We start from the raw sequence: 27,621 nt of genomic DNA, 5'->3' as shown, positions 1-27,621 counted from the left end.
AGTCTGTGACGACGATCAACGAAACAATCGCACGATGACAGCAGGAGGGAAACTGTCTCCGAAAGGAAGAAATTCGTCGGCCATCTTTCCCGCCATTATCGTTCTTACCCTCACTTTTGTGATTTTGCTCTATTAACACCGTTTTCTCCTACGAGAGGCGCTGCGCTTACTCTGTTTCATTTTAAGAACGTTATGAATGTTGTAACCCTTTGTGCTTTGCTATTTTTATACACATTTGTATATGTATATATATATGTAATATATATAGTGTATATATAATATATATAATATATATATAAAATATATATATATATATATACTACGTGTATTCATAGCGACATCGACGATCGTGAGGAACGATTTTTCTGTAACTTTCTTTATTCATTAATACTTCAGTAAAGCATAAAGTGGCGGTAGAACGTCAACAGTGCAAAGGGTTAATGCTTCGCTACGAACTCGGCAATTTAACACGAGCTAAAAACGGAGCGCCGTTGTGCTCCGCGCGCTTATCTTCCAATTATTCTTAGTTTCTCCTCTTCAGTTGCGATTACTTGAAATCGAACAGGCCAACACGTCAATCGGTATAAGTGTTACAACGTTAAATTAAATGAAAGGGTCTGAGATTCGTTGCAAAGCGCCATCTATGAACGGCTAACAAGACACGACGTGTTTTGAATTTGAATTCTTCGCGCCGTAATGTCCCGCCAAATTTCTGAAGATTTCTTACAACGCGCCATCTATGAACGACTAACAAAATACGACGTGTTTTAAATTTGAATTCTTCGCGCCACAATAAGCGACTAACAAGACACGACGTGTTTTGAATTTCAATTTTTCGCGCCATTAATGTTGTGTCAATTTTCTGAAATATCTCTTGCCGACGTGATACTTCAACTATAAGAGCAGCGTTTTAAAACTCGTCTCTGTCCTACGGAATATTTCGTGACCTCAGACCTTATACCAATTGACTTTATGACCAATTAATGTTTCCTTAATCGACCGAATGAGAAAATTGTACTTACCGTTCCAACGAACAGAATCGAAATACAATCTGCGTGTGCTCTACGAACAGGTGAATTCATCGAAGAATACGATAGCGTCTCGTACGTCAGGAAATTTGCCGTCAACCAGGTTGAGGAAACCCCCTACAATCAATTTGACGACATTGCAAACGAACAAAACGACCAACACGTTCGCGAATCATCGGGAAACTTCGACCGACGGTAAGTGATGACACGACAGTGTAAAAATGTACACACACACACACGAAAACGTAACACGATATCTCACAGCTTGAAACTTTGTAACTTGAAGCGCGGCCATTTTGCTGCGACGCACGGCGCATGCGCGGGCCGGTAATTGGCGCGGAACGTTTCAAATTTAAATTTCTCTCGATCAACGCTCAATCGAAAGATACAAATTTTTCAGGGGATATATATATATTTCGCGTAAATTGCAATCGTGAAAGCAATTTACACAGACGTTCCTGTATTGTGTTTTAGATGCCGTGGATGAAAGAACCGAAACGTCAAAACCTGAGAAAGAGATTGATCAGAGTAGTAAAGCGCAAGAAATTGCGATGACTTTGGCCGATCCACCGTCCTCGCAAACATCAACGCTAGCCACTGGTACACTCAATTTGTTCAATCATCCACCGTCAGATTTCTTAATTTGTGCCTGAACTAAAATATTGCTGCATTGCAATTTCACTCTCTCGTTCATCCATCATTTGGGACATAATTTCTCACTGCACTGCAATTTTCAACTTATCTTCAAGTTTCTCATACTTCTACCGGCGAGTCAATCGACGTGGCTAAAACTCTTTCTCTTTCTCTCATTCTTCCTCCCTCTCTCATTTACTTATTCGCGTGTTTCTTCTATTCTGATACTCAAACACTAGGAAACCTTCGAGGAACTGAGGCTACCATCAAGGACTAATCGCATTTTATGTTTTTTCGAAGACATGTGTTTCATTGTTGGGGATCTAATGAAAGCTAATCAACATCTTTCGACAATTCTATTCTCGTCGACCTCATCAAGCGTTCATTTCTTTGCTAATCTTTTCTCGTCCTCGCTATACATCTCCCGTCTGCTGCAACTACAATCATGTTCGTCGCCTTTTATTTCATCGCCGTCCGCCTGTATCAACGCCCAACAGTACGAATACTAATGCAATTATAACTTCAACGCAGGCACATCTCGTTCTTCACGCTGGATCAAACATCGTATATACGTGCCGATGCGTCTCTGGTAACTATGCATAAAAGGGTACACCTCACCGATTTTGACGAAATTTAAATGTTGTAAAACTGAACATTTTGAGTAACCTTTTCCTATACATATAACCGCCGCTCGGCTTTAGTTTCAGAGATATTTGCGAAAAACTGTTACTACAATGAATATTGCCTATAGCTACGTGTCTGTGTAAGCGTTGAGTCGCCGAGTGTTTACGGTTTTTATAAATACATCGAGGCAGCCGCCAACGGGCGTTGGGTGCGTATAACGGGTGTACTTAAAAACTCGATTTGAGTAGCCGACCGCCCCGCGGCGGCCGGAATAAAACAACCTAATCCGAACTTAATCCATTCAATTAGTTACTAGGTAGAATAGTTAGGTTTAAGTGAGGTTCAGCTTAGGTTACTTTTATTTCGGCGGCCGGCTACTCAAGTCGAGTTTTTAAGTACACCCGTTATACGCACCCATTGCCGGCTGCCTCGATGTATTTATAAAAACCGTAAACACTCAGCGACTCGACGGTTATAGACACTAGGGCAGGACACCTAGTAGCTATAGGCAATATTCATTGCAGTAGTAGCAATACCTTTTCGCAAATATCTCGGAAACTAAAGCCGAGCGGTGGTTATATATATAGGAAAAAGTTGTTCAAAATTTTCATCCTGATAACATATTTAAATTTCATCGAAATCGGCGAGATGTACCCTTTCATGCACAATTACCATCTCTATTTATGTTCTTCACGTGGGTGCTAAGGGGATTCTTCTAGTTTCTTTTTGTTTTCAATTTTTTTTTTTTTTTTCTTCTTTTTGGAGAAAGATTGATATGACTAATCGAGTTGCGAATAAACAATCAGGTCGACCATCGTTCAGGAACGCCCTCAGGCGCAAAATAAGCACCACAGTTGCACCTAGAACGGACGCAACGACAAACAGGGCTGTCCCCAGATTCACACCGACAGTCAGAGATCGACAAAAGTCGAGGTCGAGGGACAACACTCTACAAAACGTGACGACGAGACCTAGGCGACCGCCCGTTATCGACTACGATTATTACGAGGACGAGGAGGAGCCGGTGATTGGAAAGTCGACCTTCAACGGGAAACTGTTTCTCACCAGCAAAGGGACGTTCCGATGTCTTGATCAAGGCAATTTCCCGCACCCGTACTCTTGCAAAAAGTTCATCACTTGCGCGAAAATGGTGAACGGCTTGGTAATCGGGGCTGAATACACTTGCCCCGACAAACTGTCCTACGATCCGGTCGGCGGTATTTGCAACTGGTCAGCCGGACTTGGCTGCAAGGAATGATTTCCCTCGAATCGCTGATTTGTTCATCAAAAGTCGAGCATCTTGGTAAATCAGGAGCGCGAAAAGGAGAATGAATTTTGTTGTTGGATCACGATCGCCGTTAATTGCACAACGAATTGGTTAATTAATTTTTTTAGAAACGCGAGTAGCCATATTTAATGAACGAAGCATGGTGATACTATCGTTAAAAATGTCTGTCTGTAAATATTATAGTTACTGTGTATATATATATATGTATAGGTTTAGTTATTGCATGGCGTGTCGACGAAATACAACGTAAGGCGTTTAAGTGCACGTGCATACGTAACATCGAGAAACTTAGTATCTCTGTAAGTTACATTTATTTGTAAAACTCTTTGAACTCGATCGAAAAATCAAATTGGATTTTTATATATATATATATAATATTACGTATATATATATATATATTACGTATTTTATATATATATATACGTAATAAGTTTTTATATCTGGAATAAAAGCATCCGTTTTTAACCACACTGTTAGAAATTTTTATTTATATTCTTTTATTATATCGCCCACTTGATATGACGCATATTAGGATACGTTAAAAACAACTATCCAATCTTGTCGCTTTTTTCAATACAAAATTTCTTCTTATTTGCACTCTCACTCTCACTTTCTCTCTCTCACTTTTTTTCATTTTCTCGCAATTTGATTTCACAATGCTTTTCGTTATTAAATTAAAAGCCGAGGAAGATGAAACTGACAAAACGAAAAAAAAAAAAAAAAAAAAATAGAAGTCGACAAGTGTAAATATGCAAATACGAATACGATTCTGTCGAGCTCTGAGTCAAATTGAGAATTGTACAAATTACAATTAATTAATTGGTTTAAAATTATAAGAGTTACAAGTTATGCGTATATGTGATTGATTATTAATGAGAATGTATACATGTACATAATACGATATGAACGCAATCGAAAATTTTCAAAATGATTTCTTTTCCTCCGATCATACATACACATATGTATTTGTTTTTAAATTCATCGCGCTATGAACGAACTCGTTCATAATCTCAATCTTGTTTGCATGTGAGGTTATGTGTGTTTGCATGTGTGTCCGTGTGTTTACATATGAGCATACGCTGTTCAGTAGATCAGTAGACCTTTCCTTCCAGTTCTTTTTACCGTTGCTCACTTCTGCAAAAGATGCCCAATGAGAATTTCCTCTATTCTTTTTTTTTTCCTTTTTCTTTTTTAACAAAAATAAATACAAGAGAAAATTAAACTGAACTCGCAAAACGCGTTAAAACAGATATTAAAGAAGCGAAACTAAGTTGTCAAGCGAAGAAAAAAAAAAAACAGTCACAGTATAATTTCCCTTTTCTCTTCTCGAATGTCAGACAATTGCAATTTCACACACGAGCATCTTCTATGACCTTGGAACAACAATGATTTGGACGACAATGATTCGACTGAATGACACATTTCAATGCTGCTGAATATAAATTGTGATCTAACAAAGATGACACAAAAAAGGATGGCGATTGCTATTTTGACAAATTTTACACGACGGATCTTATATTACAGTGGCCTTTTCACTATATCACTTCTGTCAAATATTTATAAAAATAAATACTTTGAGAAAGTGGCTTCGTTTTCACTACCGTAATTAATTACTTTATTGGAACAATAATAAATAATTCGTTTAATTCAAATAAATAAATAATTTGCTCTCTTTAGCGTCGTTTCGCATTATCGTTATTATTAATTATTATTTAATACACGGTTTACGAAATATAAAGGCGGCGTTTCTCGTTTCAAGGATTTCTCGTTGTGCCGCTTGTTATAAAAAAATATGAAACGTTTGTGTTCGATTTCGAGCGTAATATTTTCTGGATTCTTAGCGAGAAGGTCGTTCGTACGTACTCACGGATTTTTTTCAAATGTTCGTTTACATCGTTTAATATTCTTAATTTATATACGCGTGAATATGAATTTTCGTATATATATATATATATTTTTTTTTCGAACATCGATTTGCGTCTTACGCTTACGAATCGAGTATCTGCTTCGTTTTATGAAAAAAATAGAGACCCTCGTATCGTTCTGCACGATTCTATGCATTTAGGAACTGCGAGACACTCGTATCACGTTTTTTTTTTTTTTTTAGGTACAACTGAAACAGTCGTCTCTTTTAAAAAGATCAAACTTTTTCTCCCTCGGAAACGAAATTAAATTATAACTTTAGATAGTACGATTCAGAGTTCTGAAAAATATACAAATACTCCCGTTAAAGTGACATTCTTTTCCTTTTTTCTTTTTTAACAATACATGTAAGACCGCAATATCGACGCACGCGATAATTGTACGTAATAACCTGTTTAATCACGTTTCCCATTTTTTAGTACAATATTCATTTATGGAACAGTTTCTGTTCTCTCCTTTTCTGGGACGCTTGCGAAAAGGAAATGTTTATCATTTTTCTCTATTATTGGTACTCGTGTGACTTCTTGGAGATGTTTATATACAATTGAAACATTAACTTACTAATTATAGGACTCATCGTAGATATAGGCAAGAAGCGAACGTTCTAGAAGAACCTGTTGTATTCGATTGTGCTATTCTTTTAACGTTAAGGTATCTAAATTGTGTATACATTTATTGTCACTGTACAGACTTATTTAAGTACCGACCACTTTCCACGTCGACCACCAACTTCGTTTTACTTCGTACAACGATATAGCGATAGAGAATAGACGTTTTCTAGCAAATATCGACGTATCAAAATTTATCGACATAACTCTCAGGTTCCTTTACGTTAAAAAAATATCACGGATAAAAAATTGCTAACACTCGTGACAAGTATAAATATATTAGAGCCTTTCCTTCTCAAACGCTCCGAAATATTATACCATATTATCTTAAGGCTAGTCAATGATTCTTTGATCGCGTTGTAATTCTTAATTTATGAAAGAAGTTGTTGAAGTACCAAAACGTGCGACGAACGTTTCATGTGAACATTTGATTTGTTTTTTTCTTTTCTTTCTTTTTTAAATGGAAAATTTGTCCGGAAATTTTTCATCTTTGATATGTATCTTTACAAATCTGATTCACCGTACAGAGCAGTGGAGAATGAACGATAGTCCAATGCACCAGGAGGCGTATTCGGACCTTTGTAAGGAGGCATTCGCTGAATGCAGTATTCGGCCTGGTCAGGTGGCAATTCCCTCCTCAGTTCGTCTGCCAAGATGTACGGCTATACAAAGGAAATTAAATAACTCGGTTGCTTGATTTGTCGAAATAACATTTCGATATCGTTTCGAATAAAACGTATGCAAACCTTGTCTCCGGCAAGTATACGGAAACTATCGATAACTTGCTCAGCCGTGTCCGTGTCTGTAGATTCGCGAGTCATGAAGTCCAAGAACGCATCGAACTGCACGTAGCCGGAGTTATTTGGATCGACAATAGCCAAAATACGTTGGAAATCGATGTCGCCTTGTCTATCCTTTCCAATGGAATAACCAAGAGAAACGAGACAGGACTTGAATTCATCTGGAGCCAATCTGCCTGTACGATTCTTGTCGAAATGATTGAAACTACTACGAAATTCGTTGAGTTGTTCCTGCGTGATGCCCTGTAAAATTTATCTCATTTTAATTATTACAAATAAATAAAGATTGTTCTTAAAAAAAAAAAAAAAATTACCTTCGAATCTCTAGTAAGAATTTGGTTTTCAACTTCATTAATATTACGATTTATTGAAGTGAGCAATTGTTCCCATCCAACTCGTAATGTTTCCATCGTGTATTGAGTGTATCGGTTCTCGAATATCATTCCCTCCTGGACAGCTTGGTGAATCTTCTCCAATTCCTCAAGATGAGCTTTGTATTGATAGACCGCCTGTTCATATTCTTTCAGACGATGTAATTGATCTTCCAGAGTTCCCTGAAGACCGAGACCAATAGCAGTAACTGCGTCCAATTGACGTTCTATCCATGGACCAACGGCATTAGCTTTCTCAGCAAACTGTCGTCGAAGTAGTTCGTTGTTCTGCTGTTTACGAAGTTCCGCTTGCAATGTACCGTCACGTTGAGGCACAAGTTGTCTGACATCGCTCCATTTCTTCGTAAGATCCAAAGCAGTTAGAGTAGTATACGGATTTTCAAGGCCTCCGGGGATTTGGAACTGTTTCACTATTGATTCAACTTCGCGTACTAATCCCACAATAGAATTGTACTCTTTATCGGCTTCACCGAGAGTTGCTTTAAACGCAGCATGAGCATCCATCAATCCTTGGATTTCCTCCATCGTATGAACGATAAACATGTCTACCAAGTCTTCCCTGGTTCCATCCAGCCAGTTATTGAACGGCTGTAAGTTACATTGTAAGAAAATTAAATTTCAGAAATATTCCTAGTAATATAACACACACTTACAGCAGCTCGTTTAGCGAATTCCAAATGTAGAACGTCGATCTTTTCAAGAATACGTTCAGCCTCGTCTAACGCTTGACGCCTACGTTGAGTGAGAGTACCTAAACGATCCCACTGATCGCAAATTCGTTGACACCTAGCATTAACGGACGCGCTATCGTGATACTCCAAGGTACTAGAAAAAAGAAGAAAGGTATTAATGTTACTAACATTCGGTAATATCGTCAAAATAATTTGGTGCAAGTGTTCTGCAACATTACTTGAGCTCTTGAGCGATGGCAGCTATCTGTTCTACGCGATCCTGATGAGCCGCAAGATCAGACTCGAAAGCTTCGTGCTTTTTCTTCAAAGCTTTGAGCTCGTTGAGTTTGCACTGTCGGAAGTGTTGCGACGTAAGCATCTCTTCCTTTCCTGCGGTCCATTCTTCATGAGCATCAGCTTTGTGCTTAAACTTCTGAGCCAAATGCTCCAAACGCTCCAGACGCATCATTTCCGACAAGAGCCATTCTTCGAACGATTTCTCTGCCAATTCTAAGCCTACGATCGAAACAAACGATCTTAATACCCTTTGTCTTTTTAAAGTTTAAGCAAGTCTTGCTTTAAAAAATAAGACATATGTGAGCTGTACCTTTCCAAGCCTTATTTATATCGGAGACCATTTTTCCCTCGGTTGGCATATAAGCAGGTCGATTGCTCAGTCTCAGCTTTGTTTGTAAAGTATTAAAATTCGTTTCGAGTTTGGCTTTTTGCTCAACCCGCGGTGGCTTGTGCTTACGACGATATGTTCTATATTCCTCCAACTTCTTTTGACAGCCAGCAAGGGAATTATCGGTCTGACGACTGGCTAACCAAGGCATGGTCCGTCTTATCCATTCCAGTAAATCAGATGCCAGGCGTTCGTATTCTTCCATGAGCCTTTCATTTTCTTGGTTCACTTTTAGAACTTTACATATTCTATTTGCGGCAGTCTCTGCCTGTAGTGAGAAACGAACATTTGTTTTATGAAACAGAAAATTTTAGATAAAACATATCATCATAAAACTTTTACTCGTTCATTTTTTATCATGGTAAAACATACAGTGGGTAAATTGTACACAGATGTTATAGATTAATTTCAAATACAAACACACACCTTTTGTGCACCGCTAAAACAGTGGTAGTACGAGGAAACGTAGGTCATCACAGCTCTCTCATCAGGCATTGCTGTATTTCGCATATCTAGAAAAACACATTCGAAGAAAAACTCAAACCATGCAGTGTTAGCTTGAGGATGTCCACTGAAAAAATGTTGTTCTTGTCTTTCTATCAAGAGGTACAATTTTAATTGATTTGTCGATCGGAAATGTGGTAATTATCACTAGCTATATACGATGGACTGGCTGTACACTATAGAGGTAACAGAAACAAACGTGTAGATAAGTGAGGGGAGAATCTTTTTGACAATTGTAACTTTGTTTGTAAGTAGCTGGCACTTAAAACACGAAACAAGTATGTATAACAGTTATACATGTACACGAAACAGAATGTATGTGTAACAGAAATTAGCATGATGAAACACTGTTACGCATAAGCATACGGTTGTAGTTTATTAGTGACAGATAGCACGGATCGTTTGGTAACTAACATAAGGGAACAACACGCATTTCTTTCCGCTGACCTGCTGAGCACCTTGGAACGCATGGTAGTAGCAGGACACGTACGTCATGATTGCACGCTCATCTGGCTTGGGTGTGTTGATCAAATCTATATGATATTAAGGGAACATAATATTAAGAATCTATACGTTAAGTAACATGGAGAAAGCTCGTTTGATGGTACTTCCATCCTGAATTCCTTACAAAATGCCTAAACCAGTAGGTTAAAAATATTTCTATCGCGTTAACCGACAACACTCCAAAGTGAATGACATTTGATATTTATTTAAACATGACAAAAGATTCTGAAAGATCAAACGCATGTACTCACCATCAGGATCTAACATACGAGGAATGTCAAGATACTTTTCAGCAACATCGAAGGCAGTGTTCAGATTCTCTAAAGGATTATCCTTGCTAAGTTTATTGTAATCGATCAAATCAGGACGATGGCGATGAATGAGGGCGCAAAAGGCCAAGCCATCCTTGAAGGACAGATGGAAGTTCTGGACATTGACATTTTTGTACGGTGCAGTTTTACGTTGGCACCACAGCAAAAGTCCCTCTTTAGCAGTCATCTCTTCCACAGAAATGTCCTGAATAGCAAATCGCAGGATGATGGTCCAAATCATACCCAGTGTCATCTTCAGATTACCATCCACAATTTCTACAAATTAAACGACAACATTTCAACAATTTTACTTTAGCTTATCTGTACGAATGTACAAGAAATTGTTCAAACAATCAGGATATTTACCCTCTGCTCCGATCGAAACTAATTTTACACCTTTACTAGCAATGTAATCAAGAGCTTTGTTCACGTTCGCGATCTTGTGGAACCTCATTTTGCCTCTGTCCGGTCTTGGTAGAGTCTCACCAGAAATTACCTCGAGCAGCAGCATTAATTTCAACCCATTTCTAAAGTCCTCCTCGATTGATTCAATGGCGGTTCCTGCTTTACGAAGGTGCGAGTTGCACCACGCTGTGAATGTCTGCGAACACAAACATCATACTGACAACTTGTTCCCTCACTTTCCATATACGTGTATAATCTAACCTCTCGACGATATTGTGGTCAACGTACGTTAACGTTTCATGGCTAAAAAAGAATTTAAAATGGAGAATTGAGCTTGACTGTTGCTTAGTTTGTATTTTAGTAACGACCCCAATCCCTTCTCTGCTATATATATGTATATATATATCCTGTCCCGGTTCTTAAACTGTGCATCCCATCGCCCAGACTAAAGATTTTCAAATCTCTAACATCTCCGAGCATCGAATTAAATCGTGATTATTTCACAAAAAATTGTACCGCATCTTACAATCTCGAAGTACCATTGGCTGATTACTCACCAAAAAATTATATTTAATTTATAATTCAAATTACATACATACGTAACTATGACACAAATATTTGTCGTCCCTTTCAATTGTATTCTACGCTACGATATTCGTCGTATGAAAAAAAAAAAAAAAGTTTCGAATTTCTTTTGAATTAAAATGCGAACATAATGTGGAATTCGTATTTCCCAAGTTTCCGGGGAAGCGTGGAAAAAAAATTACGACATCGGTATTCGCGGGAGTTTTTTTCACAGGGGAACAAACAGAGAAAAATATTGTCTGAAATTTAATACGGGTAGCGTGAAGCGCGACCGGCCAAAATTGGACATGAGCCACCTTAACTTCTACGAGCGCTCTAAGATCTATTTGTAAAACATTGACTCCTCCCGCGCTCAGCGCCGAAGCATTTCAAACGCACTCTGATCCGATTTTGTTCTGAACGACGATATTAAATCGATATTTCCATATTTTCTTTTTTTTAATTTATAGCTGAGGCACGAGCAACTTGACCTTCGGTTCAATCGTCGAACTGGAGAGAGAAAGAGAGGAGTGGAGAGTTTATTAATCAATTTCAATTAATAAACAAAAAAATCGAAGAAAATGATTTTAAGAAATTTACAAACAGACGATACGAGAGTTACAATAAAATTACAGCCAGAGAAAAATCATCCGATTCATAACTATCATCGTCGTAAGAACCATGATCGTATCTCTCACAAACAACGAAATTCCTTTTCAAAAATAAGTTTCGCAAGAATTTTATAACCTTGTAATTTCACCCCATCTCGCGGCTATTGATATATTTCTATAAATATCCAAAATGGATATTCATTTCTCCCTGTAATTTGTCTGATGCAAAAAGTCGGAAATAACATAACGTTATATTCCGTTACATAAACGATAGTTTTATAAAAGTGAAACGAATGGTGATTTGTGTAAACAAAAGTGCAGCTATAGCCGCGTAGAATAACAATGGGATTAGGAGGCTTTACTTACATTAGTGACTCATCCCCAATCTTTTTATGAACAGAAGGAATGCCTCAGCTGACAGTGAGTTCACGACACGATATATAAACAGGTGATTTTGATTTGCAACATGCTCCCGATCGATCGTCAAATTTGATTTCTCATTCTCGTGCACGATCCAACGAATTCTTTTTATCGGCTGCGTCGCATTTTTATCGGCTGGGTCGCGCGGGCCGAGAGAAATGTAAGTAGGAAAGTGCATAAAGCCGGCTGGCTGTACACAAAATTTTTACTGCTACCTGCAGCCGGACCAAAAATAAACGCAGTTAAACACGAAACGCCCTGAATACGATGCACATAATTCACACGTAACCCAAATTCTAAATATCGCGGCTGAATACACACGCACACACGCACACACATACACACACTTGCAACTTACATCTATTCTTAAATTCTGGGCATTGAATTTCTTTTCAGCAGTGCCGAGACTTCCATAAGGCAGCTGAAATTCCTGCTCTATATTTTTCGTTAACGGCCATATCTTATCGTTGGACGTACGTACGTAAGTACTTACTTATACACATAATTGTCTTAACGATCGATGAAAAATTATTGGCCAAAGCGGCCAATTAACGGAACCATTTTACGCAACTTCGTCGCTTCACCTTGAAATACATTAACTTAAGGCCAGAATGTGAGATAAAATACGAGACCGAGGGACAGAATATTGGCCGGCTGCTTGTGATACACGTGATAGTCGAATAGCAGCGAAACTATTACAAAGGTGGATCATTTACGAGAGTCAGAGTACGTCGGAATGTAGCACAAGAAGCGAATGTTGTTGGCAAATAGGTTAACAGGTGACAATGTGGTCACAAAAAACTAGTTTTATATATATATATATATATATATATATATATAATGAATGAAACGTGCATTCTTCGCAAGAATAATCAAACATCCCGTGTCCTATTTGTTGATAAATTTTATGAAATCTGTCATACCGATCGTCGCGCGAAAAGTCATACCGACTAGTGATTGATCAAAGTAAAAGAATTCGAGTTTCATTTCCCTATGCACAGGCTGCTACGAAAATAATCCCGCGAGATCGCACGCAAAGCGAAAAATAATCATGGTCGATGTTCTATTTGCGGAGAGTATCAAGGGAGCGGAAATGCTGAAAATTCATTCAAGAAACCATTCCAACACGGCTGCGCGGATATTTCGTTCGCGTAATTATCGTTTCGACCTTTGTGAACTAAAAATAGTAAAACGTGGGTGTCGATTGCATTTTAACGAGGCGTAATCGTGGAATTCGCAATAAACAGCCGGCAGAGGTGTGTTGCCTCGCGCACGGGGAACTTATCATCGCATAACAATCGACTTAGTGGGTACATATGTAGCGTGTGGTGTGGGTCACCCGATTCCAATCTAAGATTTGGCGCACAGCCGAAACTTTTCAGAGGTTAACGATCCTCCTCTCTTCGCATTGAGGAAGAAAATCGATCGATCGCTCGCCCATTTACAATTCCCCTCGATCTTCGTACAGTACTTCCAACCCTTTGAAATGGTTCGTAAAGCTAACGCCAGAATGCGTTGCACCGGACGATCGTTCTCTCTTCTCTCATTTGGTCACATCCAAGGAAGATTACAGGTACAATTAGGAGGAATAATTAACGAGGAATAATTAACAGAAGTATTAAATAAGAACATTACAGGTATCGTGAACGAAACTCATCTGTCGGTTAAACGCCGGTTAAATTTGGAAACGGTTGCCAATCGGAAGACAGGCTTCAACTATGATCGAGATGTCTTCAATCGCGTGCATTATCTGCAGGTATATATATACGTGTATTTATACAATGTTCTTGTATTTATATAATAACGTCAGCTTTATGTGCACAGAAATGACGGATATAAGTATATACCCGGCAAACCGTAACGAATACGAATAATCGTATCACGTAAAGTAACCTGTCGACAGTAATATTAGATAAGCGGTTCCGTAACCTTCGACGATTGCTGCCCGCAACAAGTTCCTAGGTTAGAACATTTCATCGAGCGCTAACATTGCTGGCGCCGACCGTGTCCAACACGAAGGAGGAGATGATCGTACCCTGTTCTCGTGCCACGAGAAAATCATAGAAAAATCTTGAGAACAATTTTGACTAAGGAATTGGCTTTTCAGATTTCGTTCAATCTCTACAAGATTGTTCAATTATGAAGCAAGTATAAATACGTACAGCAAGTGTTTGCAAAGCGTCAAACGAAGCGACTCATTTGAAAGGGAAAAATGCCTATCACCGTTCTCTCCAGAATGCTTCGTGCGCAGTTCGAAAGTCGATCAAGTAGCAAGAAATTTTGTGAGAAATTACGGGCAAGTTACCTAAGTCGGTAGCTTCGTTTTTAGAGTATGTTGCTATCTGTAAAAAATATTATTGAACATTTGAATATAATTTTTATTATTTTATTATTTTATCTTGAGTGCAATATCTGTAATGCAAATATTCCTTAAAAAAAAAAAATGCTTAACAAAGATATTGTCCAAATCTGTGGACTTTTAGTTTTGTAATGTTTTGTAGTGTCGAAATTGCGACTCTCGTCACTTATTTGGAGCTTGTGATAAATGATCATCGATAAAATGACGATAACATCAAAATACGGGTTACAATTGAAAAGAAAAAAAATAGAGACGGTGATTTCATAAAACGTCGAGTCCTGTAAATTTTTTTTTTATGTGTGTGTGTGTGTATAAAGCCAATTAACAAATAAATGCAATTTCACTGTAGTGATCTGTATCAATCTGAGCATTCCTAGCAGCGATATTTCGACTAATGAATAACGAAACATCGTCGTAACAAAATAATCACGAAATTATCGCACGTAATCAACAACCGTAATCTTATTTCTGACCGATCTAAAGAATTTCGAAATGAAATCGGGCGAGATCGATTCTTCAAATGTCGTGGGGAAATATCGACAGAATTGCGATAGTTCAATGTGACTCATTGCTCGATTATTTTTGTCATAAAGTCTGAAAATACAATCCAAAGGGCTGCCTCGTCTAGTGACGCATATAATCGAGTCGGACTTGAGAGCCTTGAGCCTCTGCCAAAAATGAGGAAAACATTTTCAACGCGTACTTGAAGCTGTTCCATTTTATCAATTGACACCGTATTAATCTGCTACCCTTGTATCCTATCCGGGTGATTCTCTTTCGCCGCGATTACATCTCACCTTACGTTTGATTTACAAAATTAAGATCAGCACGAAAACACGCTTTGCACTCTGATCTCTACAGAACGTTATATACACAAAATGTAATAGCCACAATTGACGAAGAAATATGCACTGATTCTATTCCGACCGTATAAGAATAAACTTCAAAAGAGGATCACGTAACAACGCGATGCAACGATGCGGAAATAAAAATTTAAAAATGTTAAATGTTCAACGATGAACAGGAAACCAATTCAAAATAAGATAATCAATTTAGTTCAAGGTGATTACGTATCATCGACAGTTAGTACAAAACGAAATCAATTATAATATAAAACGCGTACTTTCACTTCGACATGTATGATGGATCACACTTTTTACATGGCACAATGATACGATACAGCATTTGAAAATCGTACCGTGTTCCGCGAGGTTATGTACAGCAGTTAAACCGAATGCGTTTACTGCAACAATAGTAACGTACGAACTTTTCCGAAACAAAAGATTACGCCTGAGATGAATAGCAGCGTTTGAATGCAACTGTTCGATTCTATGTGCATATACGTACGTAGTACATCGTATAATGACCGAGTCGAAGCTTTCAACAGAAAAACGAAGAAAAAAAAAAAAGGAAGAAGGAGAAACACGTATGAAATTCCATTAAATGGAAAGATGATACGCTTAACTTACCTTTTTCTGTTGCTTTTCCCAAGCCGGGTCCAAAAGACCTTCTCTCTCCCATTCTTCCTCTGGCTCCATGTATCCGTCCCCGTAAGCTTCCATGTCGTTCATCCTTCCGCGGATAATTCACGTTCCTTGAAATGCAAACGATTCTCTGTCACCTGGTCTACAAACGTTCTCCTATGTATGTACAAATCAACGAGCAAACACACTCGGCTATATTCTCGGCACGACGACGCAGATCATAACCGAGACTGACAATCCACTCAGACTTTTCCCCTTACATTTAGCCTCCGCGTTAATATCAAGCAGAACCGCGTGTGCAAGTGTGTCGTTGGTAAGAAAATAAAATTCGCCAGTGCGAAGAGGAGAGAGGAAAAAAGTACGCGCAGGTGATGGAAAGTGAGGAAGGAAGAAAGAAAGGAAGGAAGTAACGAACGAAGGTTTAAAAGAAAAGAAAAAACAGAGGGAGAGAGGGAGAGAGAGAGAGAGAAAAAAAAAGAACGGAAGACTAACTAAGAGTGGTGAAAGGTGTACGTTTTATAACGTGAAAACGTACCCGCTAAGTCCAGAAAATATTCGATTCGTGTCGTTCTTTCTCTCGCGCTGACCCCTCTGCCACGAGTCTGACACACGATTTGCTCGCCGGCGCACGAGCCTCCCCTCCCACACTCGGTTGCTTGCTCGCTCGTTCGTTCTCTCCCTCTCCCTCTTTCTCTTTGTCTCTCTCTCGCTCTTTCTTTCTAATTTTCTCCCTTGCTCGTTAGTTTACTTGCTCGCTTTTCCCGATTTTCCCCCCCACGACATTTAGTCGACACCCCGTCACCTCTCCAAAGACCCTGTGCACGACAGTCTCCCCCGCGAATTATAACAATCCAGCCAAGTATCCCGATGACGTATGCACGCAAACGACACGGATCGAAAACTTAATTCGACCAATTAACGAAATATCCCAGAATATATTGGCTTTTTTTTTATAAATATATCCTATCGCCTCTGGCGCGTACTTTACTCGTAAAATCAAGCACGACACATATAGACGTAATTAAATTTGATAAAAGAGCTACGTAGTTTTAAGAAATTTATAACTTAAATCTACTTGAATCTATTTGATGTCGCAAACTCTGTCTAAAAAAAAAATTATGAAAAATGACCAAACAAATATGTTTACTAATTAACAAAATATTCTTCGAATAACATATCCAACGGACTTAAACGGGGGAGGGACAAAATCGGGAGTAACTTGAATAAAAAATCAACGTTCAAGAATTAAACAAAGATAACGTAACGTGATCCTATATTGCATTTGTCAGTTTCATGAAGAAAAAAAAAAAAATCTAAGTACATACCCCGATACATCTGCCGAAACTAACCTCCGTTCTTCGTTTAAGCGCGAATCTCGCCCAGGAAACGGCTTAGGGAAGACGAGGATATCGAAAATAGTATCGAAGACGACTAAGACACCTGATTCACCCACACACGATAAAAATAGTACGGTAATTCGCGTGAAATTTCCAAAACAACAAGAGCAACACCATTCCTTCGAGACTTTATAGACGTGCAGGCATAAGCATCCTGTACATAGAACGGCAACAATCGCGTCGGTCGGATCTCCAACTTTCAATTTCTGAAGTATTTAAATAAAACGTATTGTTGCTTCCAATTTAGGACGTACAGGCATTACTTTCTTTTTTCAGTAATAAAAAATGTAAAAAATGTTAATCTAGGGTGATTTACATTTCTGTGGTGCAGCACGTGAAATTAATGGTGGTTGAAATTTCATTATCGTATCTCTTTTACACGGAGTTGTTCATCTGACGACGACGTAAAAATTTAACGAAAATTAGTATTTCGATTCATCAAAAGAAGTATTTCGATTCATTCGTGAATAAGAATTGCCACTTGCTAATAATGCTCATATTTGTCGGTGATGTCGCCACGTGTAACGTCTCTTCGTAAATTTTTATCTAATCATTTCAATTTCACTCATGCTATGCTCATTTGTGTACATATATATATTTATATATACACATGTACAGGAATGGACATGAATAGACTTAAAGTTTCGAGGGATGGAATGTTTATTGTCACCTTTTAGCTGTATTCCGTAATATTTCTTCAAAAAAAAAATTATAATTAAATATTTCTTGCTATTTGTATGTTCGAAACGCCATCGTGTACTCGTTTGTGGAAATATTTTCTGTTTTGAGTGAACTTGTGTAAGAAATAACAAATTTGGTAAAATATGCGAATTAATATCATTAATTTTTGTGTGAATGATCTGTACTTAATATAAGAGATCATTTGTAAGAGCATTGTCGTGTCAAATAATAGAAATAATCTAACCGGTAAAATGGCATCATCGTTATCAGGTATTCAAGAATTTTTATAATTTTTCACTTTTTTCACCAATCATTTATCTATTTATCTATTCTGTGTACTTTATTTTATTTTTTTCTTGCAGCATATTGGGTAAAATTTTTTAAGGGCGCAGGATTTCCTCAAGATGTAGCCACGAAGCATGCAGTTGTGTTTTCAAATAATCGTATTAAACCAGACATGTTACCCGATTTAGATAAACCTAGCCTCAAAGAAATGGGAATTACTTTAATGGGGGATATGATTGCTATTTTGAGATATGCAAAAAAAGTGGTAGAGGAAACAACATGTGAAAGATTCTTGGTTGATACGAAGGATAAAGTTGAATCGTCTAAATCAACAGTTAAAAAAGTATCAACCAAAGCAATTAGTTCTAATACGAAACTAGAAAAAGTTAATAACAAACATAAAACTGAAACAGTACTTACAAAAAAGACCATTAAAATTCCAACAAGCTCAGCCAAGAAAATCATTGTTGATAAAAAATCGACATCAACATCAGAAATAATTGCAGACCTTGCTAATCAAAAGAAACAGACCTTGAAGAGAAAATTAAAAGAAGATAATGCGTTTGATATTAATAATGAGGACGAATGGGAAGAATCACCCAAAAAGCTGAAATCGCTTGACAATAAAGAGACAGTAGGGTATACTGTAATACTTCCAAAAGGTTCAACATCTAGAAGTCAACAGATTCTTAAGAAATCTGCAGAACAAAAACGAACTGTATTCGATAGGCTGGGCGATAGTTCTGTTACTAGTACAACAAATCCAACTGAAACATTACCAACATTCAATATTACTGGATTGGGAAAAGATATCCTTAAAAGATCTGTTTTTAATCGATTAGGAGATAAAGATGCCAAAAAAGATACCATAATTCAACCAGGTATATTAAAAAATGGAATAAATAGTACAGGAATATTAAAAACTAGAAGCCCTAGTATAAGACCCTCGATTCTTACAACAAATAAAATAGTATCAAAAAATGTGGGCACAATGCGAGCTGATCAAGAAGTAAACAGAAAAGTAATGTCAAATAATGTTGCACAGTTAGTGAAAAAAACAAAAAGAATTACTTTTAACAACACATCTTTAAGAGACAACAGAATGATAAAATCCAACGTTACATCTGGAAAATTAGGTATGCACATAGTTTTATGTAATGCAATACATTTTTGATAGTTTCTACTACATCTATCTTTTAATTTTTGTGCAATATTTTTTGTTAGCCTCAGAAAGATTAACCGCGATACCGGCGAAAGCACGTTTGGGAATGGTTAAAACAAGCAGTGCTAAACAAGTAACTTTTGACAGAATTGCAACAGTAGCACATGTAAAACGACCAGATGTTTTTAGTCGTCTTGGAATTTGAGAGTAATCATTTACATTGCTTTTGTTATTATTAAGTTAATATATATGTTTGCTTGTGACCAGAAATTCTTTGTACAAAGTTATTTAGTTCTCTATTACGTAAATATAAAGACGCAAAGGAAAGATTATTAAATTATGTTAACTATTAGAAAAAAAAATCAAATACAACTTTTGAAAAAATTTAACTGTTTATATTTTCCATAAATCACAATTATACATATTTGTTTCAGTATCATACGGTATGAACTAACAAATATCATGTAGAATGTTAATATTTTTTGATTGAAACAGAAATTAAATTTTATTCTCTTAGGTAAAAGAATACATAGAAATTGTATTTTATAACAGTTTTAATATTTCAATTTAAGGATATACATACGTACATGTATAAATGTAAGTAAAAAAAGAACACAAAATTTACACATATAAAAATTGCAATTGGTAGATTGTTATAAATAAGCGACAAATTTTTGTATAAAACAACTTATAATTTTAATTAAAGATTGCTTAAATCAAATGAGAGATACATCTTTTTACATAGCTTTCAAATTTACACTTGTATGTTACAGATAAATAAACAATTTGTAATAAAAGTATACAAAAATAATGTATATATTAGAACAAGTAATATGGTAATAATAACAAAATCGACACACTTCTTTTCCTCCAGAAATAAAAAAAATGGTTTTTACATTGACTCGAAATAGATACTAAAATATTCTATTTAATCATTGATCATTTGATCATTTTCATTATGATTTAATATATTATTAAAATTTATGTAAAGCTAAATGTAATAAAATCCCTAACATTTACAAAATCATGTCTAATCCATATTACCGTGTAATTTATGAAGGAAATATTTAATTTATTATTTAATTCTTTAATTTCAACTTAGTTACCATATAGCTCGATCAGTGGATGGAATGTTGATATTGGTTGAAAATCCTCGGGATACAGCTGAAAATTAAATTATAGAAAGTTCAAAACTGGTAGTTGCAGGTTGTACATAGTGCAATATATGCTGTTTCATGTATAGACAACAAGTATCAATTTAATCGTACTCAACCTGTTCATTATAAAGTTATTTACTCTATACAAAAGAAGGGGGGCGATCGTAATTCCATACAAGTTTCCCAACAAGCAATTGTAATTGTTCCAAAATACTAAGTTATACCGTTAAATAGAATGTTTCAGACATGCCAAACTTCAACTGGAGCAAAAAAATAAATCACATTTGTTACAAAAGTAATTCATACAATTTGTTTTTATATTTCAAATATATATTAATACCCACTTTTTCATATGATTGTCGCTGGCAAACTTCAATGCCAACGGAGTATTATCCTGTAAAAAGCAAACAATTATAGAGGAATAGAAGTGTTACAATTTAACATTAAATGTAACAAACAAAAGCTTCTTGGCATTCTAACTATTAGAGTCAAACATAAATTTCTTACAGAAACATGTTGCTAAATATCATTATTGAAAAAGCAATTTTATGTTGCTAAATACCATTATTGAAAAAGCAATAACGAAGCCTGTGACAAATTTTTATACCCTGATATACTGATTATAATTTAAAACACCAGATCAAAATATCAGTATATATGCATATACTTGTCATTATATGCACAAATGCGTATGAAAATGTAATATACAAAAAGGAGAGAAAAAGGAAAGGAAATATGTATATATATGTATACATATTGCGTTTGTATACACATATGGGTATATTCGTATGTATATATGTATATATATATATTACAAATACTAATAACGCAACTTTTGTTCCATCGCTTCAGCAATAGATAAAGGCATACTCCTCGATGCACCTGGAAATATTGATATATCCACTACTGTATATATAACAATTTCTTACATTAAACTGGATAATCATAGAAACAAACTACAATAGTACATTATTTTTATCAGTTTGCTATAATCCACTAATCGAAAAATATTTTTAAATTTTTTAGTTAAGTCTTTAAAAACATTACTAAGGAGACTTACAATAGTTACGATCAATTCCCCCTTCAGTTTGATCCCGAGTTCTTACTATTTAAATGACAAATAGAACAAAATTCTAAAGATACTTTATCTGAATTAACATGAAGACAGATTCCGGCGTTATCTAAAGTTTGAGATATTTCCTCTGCCGTAAAAGGGTTGGACATGTCATATAAACTATCAACTGTATTCATCATGTAGTCACATTTTGGAAGATCTTCAAATATATCCATATTGAAAGAAGACAACTGATCAAAATCAATACCAACGGCGTCAGCATCTTTTTTCTCAGCATTGGGCAAATCTGCTTGGTCAATTGGTAATAATTTGTCCAATTCCTCTGTATTATCCATGTAGTTGTCTTCAGATATTAAACTGGTAGGTAAAGCTTCTTTACTCTGAGAATTGTTCTTAACAACGATTACTGGACTTTTGGAAACTGTATAAGTATGATCTGAATCTAAAAACGACGAAGAGACTTCACCAATGCCTAGTGAATTCTTGCAGGCAAATTGCCTCTGAGGGTTGATGTAAGATTCATTGTTTAGATCCTTGGTTGTGCTATGTCCTGTCAACAAATCATTATTGACGTTTGTAATGAATATATTGGTGTTTTGTGAATTCAATACATTCTCCTTCACATTTGTATAACACGTGCATTTGCGTTGAGCATCCGATGCATTCGTATGTTCGGAGTCGCGATTCATATAAGACAAATTCCTTTTCTGCGTGGCAATCTTTTGAAGACCATTGTTGATAGTTTTCAACAATGTGGTAATGCTTGTGCTGTTGTTTAGTACGCTCTTTAAATACGCAACTTCGCCACTTAATCGTTTGATATCTATAGTCTGCTTTTTCATAATGTTTATCAATTTTTTGTTCTCCTGTTGATAGAACGACAGTTTGTTTTCTATTTTTTCTAAATATGCCTTTTTTCTAAGCCGATTCTCTCGAGCCATCAAAGCATTCCTGTTGAGACAAGGCCTCTTTGAGGGACTCCGACCTTGTTTCCGTGTTCCCATTTCGTTCTCTGTATCAGCAGGCTGGTGGCTGTTCCTTAATGATTCTCGCAATTTCATTTTGCACTTCGACTCGTACACATCGTTTTCCTCCGATGAATTTTCCCACTTGAGGTTACTTCCTCGTACTTTGCTTGACATTTTTTTTACAGATATCGATTTTACGACAGTAGTTGTGACGAAGCCAGCAGAATTTATCGCGGTGTCAAAATTTCAATGTACCAAACAATATCGCAATACCAAAATAAAGCAAGCAATCTCCGTATCTACGCGTCAGAGAATACGTAATATGTATTTTCCGCACGGTTGAAATTATTCCGATGTAAATGCGTTGAGATAGTGAAGGATCTCAGATCTTCAAATGGGAACTTACTTCTAAATTTTCATCGTGTAGGAACCGGAGTGGGTAAGGTAGGATTCAGTCGAAGGTTCTGATACAAAAATATATGAGTAATCTTTTTATAGTCTATATATATATATAGTCTTTGGTTAATTTTACAAATGTGCACTTACAAATTTTCAGTACGGGGTGTTTCTTACCAGCGGTAGTAGCGGTAGTAGTAGTAGTAGTAGTAGTGAAAGTAGTAGGCCTTTTCCCTCTTCGCAACCAGTTTTATTATCGTTGATTTGCGAAGAGGGGGAAAACTCTTTTCCCGCGTTTTTCCGGTTTTCCCGGGTTTTTTATTTTTTCCAAAAAAGATGTTGCTGCATGTTTTATTGGAAACTCACCTTGCGACGGAAAGTTTCAGCGGATGTAGGTGGCGCTGTTTCAAATTGTGGAGGTAACGGTTGCTACAGTCGCGTTTACAGTGGCGCCATCAAATTAGTATCATTTATCTTTACGATTACATAATTGAAAATTTACAATAATATGTACAGCTTGTTTATTTGATTTATTTTTTTTCTGAAGGTTTCAAAAGCAACACTTCTCACATAATGATACTACTTTAACAAATTATTTTGATAAAGTTGAAAATAACCGTGAAACTGCTGGAAATATTTTATTATGTACAAATATATAACATATATATATGGATATATACGTAGTTACAGCTATAGAATGTAGTCTTATAGTGTATAGTCTATGGCGAAATTTTGTCTAGTTAAAGGAAGTCTACAACAGGAGTCTACAATGCAGTAGCCAGAAAGACCGGTCTCCGTTTGAAAATGTAATTTAGAAAGTTTTGGAAATATAACGCTTTTGAAAAATATCAGAATGACGTCGTTTTTCGGAAAGAGAATCATCCTGTCACGAAATAGTCTTTTGACAATTCCAAGACGTAATGGTTATTTGATTCTGTATGTATATTGTGCAGTTACTTAAAGCAAAAATTACACAATTTTATTCATGTTTAATAAATACTTGTGCAAATATTCTGTGGAATTTTGTTCGAACAATTCCAGCAAACAAAGGTAACACAATGACAATTCTTTATTATGTTTCAATTTAGTGTTCCAGAAATTGGAGAAGATTTACCAGGAAAATATCCTTTGTTAAAAGAAGACAAAAACCCAGAATTTACAAATGTTACGATAGAAAAATGTGTCGCTGTTATTGGGAGGCAAGCGTTGGAGTTTGAGGAAACAGTTAATACCGTAGGGAAACAAATAGAAAGTAATTTGTTTATCTCACTTGCATTATATCTCAATTACATTTATTGAAACAATTATATTTGATGAAATTGATTTGCAGATGATGATATCTCTCCAGAAAATCTATTTAAGAATGTATTAACTCCTATAGAGGAAGTGTATACCTCCTTGAATATTACATGGGGCATTGCAAAGACATTGTATTTAGGAAATCAAAGTTTAATGCCTACGCAATATTACATGAGTATTAACGAACGTGCTAAAAGAGCCATAGCTTTTAAGTATATCAATACATCGATATATCAGGCATGTAAAAATGTCATGGATAAGAACAAAAATGAATTAAACGACGAACAAAAAAGAATTTTAACAAAATACATATTAGAAGGAAAATTAAATGGATTAGAATTATATGATAAGAAGAAGCAACAACTTCCAGCATTGAGGATATGGTTGGCCGAAAAGTTAAAAAAATATTCGCAAAAAGTGGAGGTTTGTAAATACATATAAGTTAAAGGAGTATTAATACTGCTTATTTTCTTTTATAGACAGCCATAAATCACCTTACTTTTACCATAAGAGATCCTGTCACTGTAAAAGATTTTCCTGAAGATTTATTAAAATACATAGCAGTGGATCCTACGCAGTTTCATAATGGACCTTGGATAGTAACTTTAACTCCTGATATCCTAGAACCATTTATGGGTATAAATTTATTTTTAAAGTCGTAATCAATCTTCTTAATTATTATGGATTAATTCTACCGTGTATTGATTAGAGCATTGTTCCGATCGTGCTTTAAGATGGAAAGTTTGGGATGCAAGTGTTACCAAAGCATCATTATTACAAGATAGATCGGTACAAGCAAGCACAACATTAGAAGAAATTAGACAAAAAAGAAATCAAGAAGGTCAAATATTGGGATACAAATCATTTTCTGATTTAAGTATGGAAACTAAAATGGCAGGCAGTGTGGAACATATTTATCACGTATTCGATACTTTGTTAGCTACAGGTGAAATTTTTATATTTTTATATAGCTGCAGTTGTATCAATTGATACTCAATACATCATAATTTGCTTTGTTTGTAAAAGCCCGTCCTGCACAAAAATATGAAATTGATGAACTTCAAGCATTTGCAAGCGAAAGAGGTATGGAAGGTGCTCTTCAGCCTTGGGATATAGCATACTGGGGTAGAAAACAACTACGTTCTGTATACATGTAATTACAAAATGAAATTTTAAAACTTTCTAGTAAAAAAATATAAATATATATGTCACATAGTAATATCATTTACAGGTACAAGGAAGAGGAATTAAATAATTATTTTCTTTTACCGAAAGTATTATGTGGCTTATTTGAGTTAATTGAAACGCTATTTGATGTAAAGATTGTAGAAGGCAAAAAACTAGATCTCTGGCACAAGGATGTTCAATATTTTGATGTGTTTGATTTAAAACAATCAAACACTGATCCAATAGGTAGCTTTTACTTCGATCCATATGCGAGAGGAAATGAGAAAGCTAGAGCACCACAGACTTGGGGATATGCAGTGGAAATACAAAATAGGAGTAAAGTATGTGGTTTAAAACCATTAGTTGCATTAATATTCAGTTTCCAACCACCCAATGGCGAACAACCTGCCTTGCTTTCATTCAAAGATCTTCAGATGCTATTTCGACAGGTAAATTTCATGCACTCGAAAATAATATTTGAGATTACATATTTTGACAATTATACACAACATAAATCGTCAATTTCGATGATTTTGGATATAATTTTTAGCAATAACTCTCACCCTAGTTTCTAAGATATTCATAAAAATCTTTTATTATTTTTTACTTTGGTGTGGATAAGATTTAGATGAGTTTCATCATTATATATACTTTAGTAAACTAAATTCAAATTGAAAATCAAACTAAACTATATTTAGAAAAAGGAAATTCCATGAAAATCATCAATAAAAAGTTCATTTTAATTCAAACCAAAAAAAATCAGCTCTTTTTTTTTTAAAAAGTATTGCTACTGGTTTGTAAGATTCAAGCAAGTTGAGTTTCTGTGTTATTTTTCTATACATATTTGTAATGTGTAAATTGGAACGTGAGATGCATAAACATATAATATAGTTATTTTCGTACATGAAATCAATCCACAGTGATGTGAAAAGTGTTAAAAAAATTTTGCGAGTATATAAGGCTGAGCAGTAGTTATATGTATAAAAAAATGTTGCTCAGAATCATGTCTCTGATTATTGAAGTCGATAAGGGACAATACTATTTTTGAAAATAGTATATAATACAATACTATTTTTGAAAATAGTATATAATACAATACTATTTTTGAAAATAGTATATAATACAATAATATTTTTGAAAATATGTATCTTCTTTAAATATTATTTTTTTATCATTTAGTTTGGACATGCGTTACACTATTTATTAACAAAGGTAGATTACGCAGATATTACTGGATTTGCATGTGTGGAATGGGATGCACTATTTATTTCCGATTATCTGTTTGAAAATTGGTAATACTTCAAATTTTTATATTTTATGTTTACATACACCTGCCTATACATACACACATACATATATTATGTTTTATTAGGTTATATGAACCATCATTTGTGCAAAAAATTTCATGTCATCAAGTTACAGAAGAACCATTACCTCTAGATATAATTACAAATATAAGGAATTCAAAAACGCATTTAGCTGGTTATAATTTATGCAAAGAAATGTATTTGTCACAGTTTGATTTAGAATTATATTCCGGGTAAGACTGAATGTTGTAAATATACATATATAAATAATATTTACACAATGTATGTCGTAATATATTTCATAATTTCCTTTAAAATTCATAGCAAAGAGTTTTGGAATAATATAATGCTTCGCTTATGGAAAAAATACTTTGTAATTCCTGCGTATAAAAGAGACAGTCATATTTGTTCTTTTGATGCTATCTTTAGTGGACAATGGGCAGCTGCTTATTACAGGTAACATTCTATAAATGTTGGAATATATATGTTTCACTAAAATATTAAAACAATATAATTTTAATTTTAGCCATCTATGGTCAAAAATGATTGCTGCTGACTTGTACAGCGTTTTCCAAGGCATTTCTAATAAGAATAAAGAATCGTTGAAGGAAGTCGGTAGAAGATATCGCGAATCATTTATATCTTTTGGTGGTATTTATTCTGCAAATGAAAATTTCAGAAAGTTCACTGGAAGAGATCCTAATCCAAACGCACTTTTGAAAGACCTTGGATTAGACACAAAATGTAGTATGTTGAAGTGTACTAAACCCGAAGTTTAACAAATCTTAACTTCAAAAAAAATGATATGTAATTTGTATAAAGATGAATAATAAAAAAAATTTTATTTCCTATTAAAAGTTGTTTTCATTACAATACTATACAGCTTTAACGGTACAAAATGCGAGGTTTTAAT

General features: G+C 35.4%; 6 protein-coding genes and 1 long non-coding RNA gene across 18 annotated transcripts in view; 4 read left to right on the top strand and 3 right to left on the bottom strand.

Annotated features, from left to right (window-relative positions):
- The window catches only part of LOC122530726 (tRNA (uracil-5-)-methyltransferase homolog A-like), a 34,849-nt gene extending 33,713 nt beyond the window's left edge, over nt 1–1,136 (bottom strand). The window contains exon 1 of the mRNA XM_043657968.1: nt 1,023–1,136. Coding sequence (XP_043513903.1) covers nt 1,023–1,082 — 60 coding nt within the window. The 5' untranslated portion in view covers nt 1,083–1,136. The remainder of the gene's footprint in view (nt 1–1,022) is intronic.
- LOC122530705 (mucin-5AC-like) overlaps nt 1–4,306 on the top strand; it is a 28,438-nt gene extending 24,132 nt beyond the window's left edge. For both annotated transcript variants that reach the window (XM_043657893.1, XM_043657892.1), the window contains 3 exons: nt 1,073–1,223; nt 1,503–1,628; nt 3,092–4,306. In XM_043657893.1, the coding sequence (XP_043513828.1) occupies nt 1,073–1,223; nt 1,503–1,628; nt 3,092–3,543 (729 nt within the window). In that variant the 3' untranslated portion in view covers nt 3,544–4,306. The remainder of the gene's footprint in view (nt 1–1,072; nt 1,224–1,502; nt 1,629–3,091) is intronic.
- LOC122530716 (alpha-actinin, sarcomeric) lies at nt 4,032–17,362 on the bottom strand. 7 transcript variants are annotated; one of them, XM_043657925.1, is made up of 12 exons: nt 16,350–16,484; nt 15,800–15,924; nt 10,338–10,572; nt 9,912–10,247; nt 9,600–9,689; nt 9,079–9,164; nt 8,575–8,920; nt 8,207–8,483; nt 7,950–8,121; nt 7,219–7,884; nt 6,851–7,147; nt 4,032–6,766 (listed from the first exon to the last, which is right to left on the bottom strand). In XM_043657925.1, exons 2-12 carry the CDS (start codon nt 15,899–15,901, stop codon nt 6,608–6,610), a joined length of 2,766 nt encoding a protein of 921 aa, XP_043513860.1. In that variant the 5' UTR covers nt 15,902–15,924; nt 16,350–16,484; the 3' UTR covers nt 4,032–6,607. The 7 variants fall into 7 exon arrangements, with proteins under 7 accessions (XP_043513860.1, XP_043513859.1, XP_043513856.1 ...); XM_043657924.1 differs by lacking the exon at nt 9,079–9,164 and having other exon boundaries at nt 4,032–6,536; nt 6,574–6,766; nt 9,604–9,689; XM_043657921.1 differs by lacking the exons at nt 9,079–9,164; nt 16,350–16,484 and adding an exon at nt 17,140–17,362 and having other exon boundaries at nt 9,604–9,689.
- On the top strand, nt 11,823–14,396 carry LOC122530748. 2 transcript variants are annotated; one of them, XR_006307084.1, is made up of 4 exons: nt 11,823–12,131; nt 12,371–13,544; nt 13,609–13,727; nt 13,796–14,396. It is a non-coding gene; the product is annotated as an uncharacterized LOC122530748 (long non-coding RNA). The 2 variants fall into 2 exon arrangements; XR_006307083.1 differs by having other exon boundaries at nt 11,823–13,544.
- Nucleotides 17,363–17,650: 288 nt separating the features above from the next.
- On the top strand, nt 17,651–19,688 carry LOC122530735 (uncharacterized protein C19orf47). The gene is made up of 3 exons (XM_043657989.1): nt 17,651–18,162; nt 18,255–19,313; nt 19,402–19,688. The coding sequence occupies exons 1-3, from the start codon at nt 18,144–18,146 to the stop codon at nt 19,542–19,544; spliced, it is 1,221 nt and encodes a 406-aa protein (XP_043513924.1). The 5' UTR covers nt 17,651–18,143; the 3' UTR covers nt 19,545–19,688.
- Nucleotides 19,689–20,390: 702 nt separating this feature from the next.
- On the bottom strand, nt 20,391–22,939 carry LOC122530736. 3 transcript variants are annotated; one of them, XM_043657993.1, is made up of 4 exons: nt 21,819–22,939; nt 20,841–20,890; nt 20,636–20,756; nt 20,391–20,503 (listed from the first exon to the last, which is right to left on the bottom strand). In XM_043657993.1, exons 1-2 carry the CDS (start codon nt 22,711–22,713, stop codon nt 20,886–20,888), a joined length of 900 nt encoding a protein of 299 aa, XP_043513928.1. In that variant the 5' UTR covers nt 22,714–22,939; the 3' UTR covers nt 20,391–20,503; nt 20,636–20,756; nt 20,841–20,885. The 3 variants fall into 3 exon arrangements, with proteins under 3 accessions (XP_043513928.1, XP_043513927.1, XP_043513926.1); XM_043657992.1 differs by having other exon boundaries at nt 20,613–20,756; nt 20,841–22,939; XM_043657991.1 differs by having other exon boundaries at nt 20,841–22,939.
- Nucleotides 22,940–23,133: 194 nt separating this feature from the next.
- Nucleotides 23,134–27,559, top strand: LOC122530718 (probable cytosolic oligopeptidase A). Of its 2 annotated transcripts, XM_043657928.1 has the most exons (12): nt 23,134–23,354; nt 23,676–23,871; nt 24,024–24,187; nt 24,266–24,657; nt 24,714–24,870; nt 24,944–25,180; nt 25,261–25,387; nt 25,466–25,850; nt 26,581–26,693; nt 26,774–26,941; nt 27,033–27,164; nt 27,235–27,559. In XM_043657928.1, exons 2-12 carry the CDS (start codon nt 23,789–23,791, stop codon nt 27,485–27,487), a joined length of 2,211 nt encoding a protein of 736 aa, XP_043513863.1. In that variant the 5' UTR covers nt 23,134–23,354; nt 23,676–23,788; the 3' UTR covers nt 27,488–27,559. The 2 variants fall into 2 exon arrangements, with proteins under 2 accessions (XP_043513863.1, XP_043513862.1); XM_043657927.1 differs by lacking the exon at nt 23,134–23,354 and having other exon boundaries at nt 23,460–23,871.
- The last annotated feature ends 62 nt before the right edge of the window (nt 27,560–27,621 follow it).

Source organism: Frieseomelitta varia, unplaced genomic scaffold, assembly GCF_011392965.1.
Source record: "Frieseomelitta varia isolate USP_RPSP 00005682 unplaced genomic scaffold, Fvar_1.2 scaffold_353, whole genome shotgun sequence".
Taxonomy (NCBI): domain Eukaryota; kingdom Metazoa; phylum Arthropoda; class Insecta; order Hymenoptera; family Apidae; genus Frieseomelitta; species Frieseomelitta varia.
The sequence above is the reverse complement of the archived record's forward strand: the minus strand, read 5'-3'. Positions and strand labels throughout refer to the sequence as shown.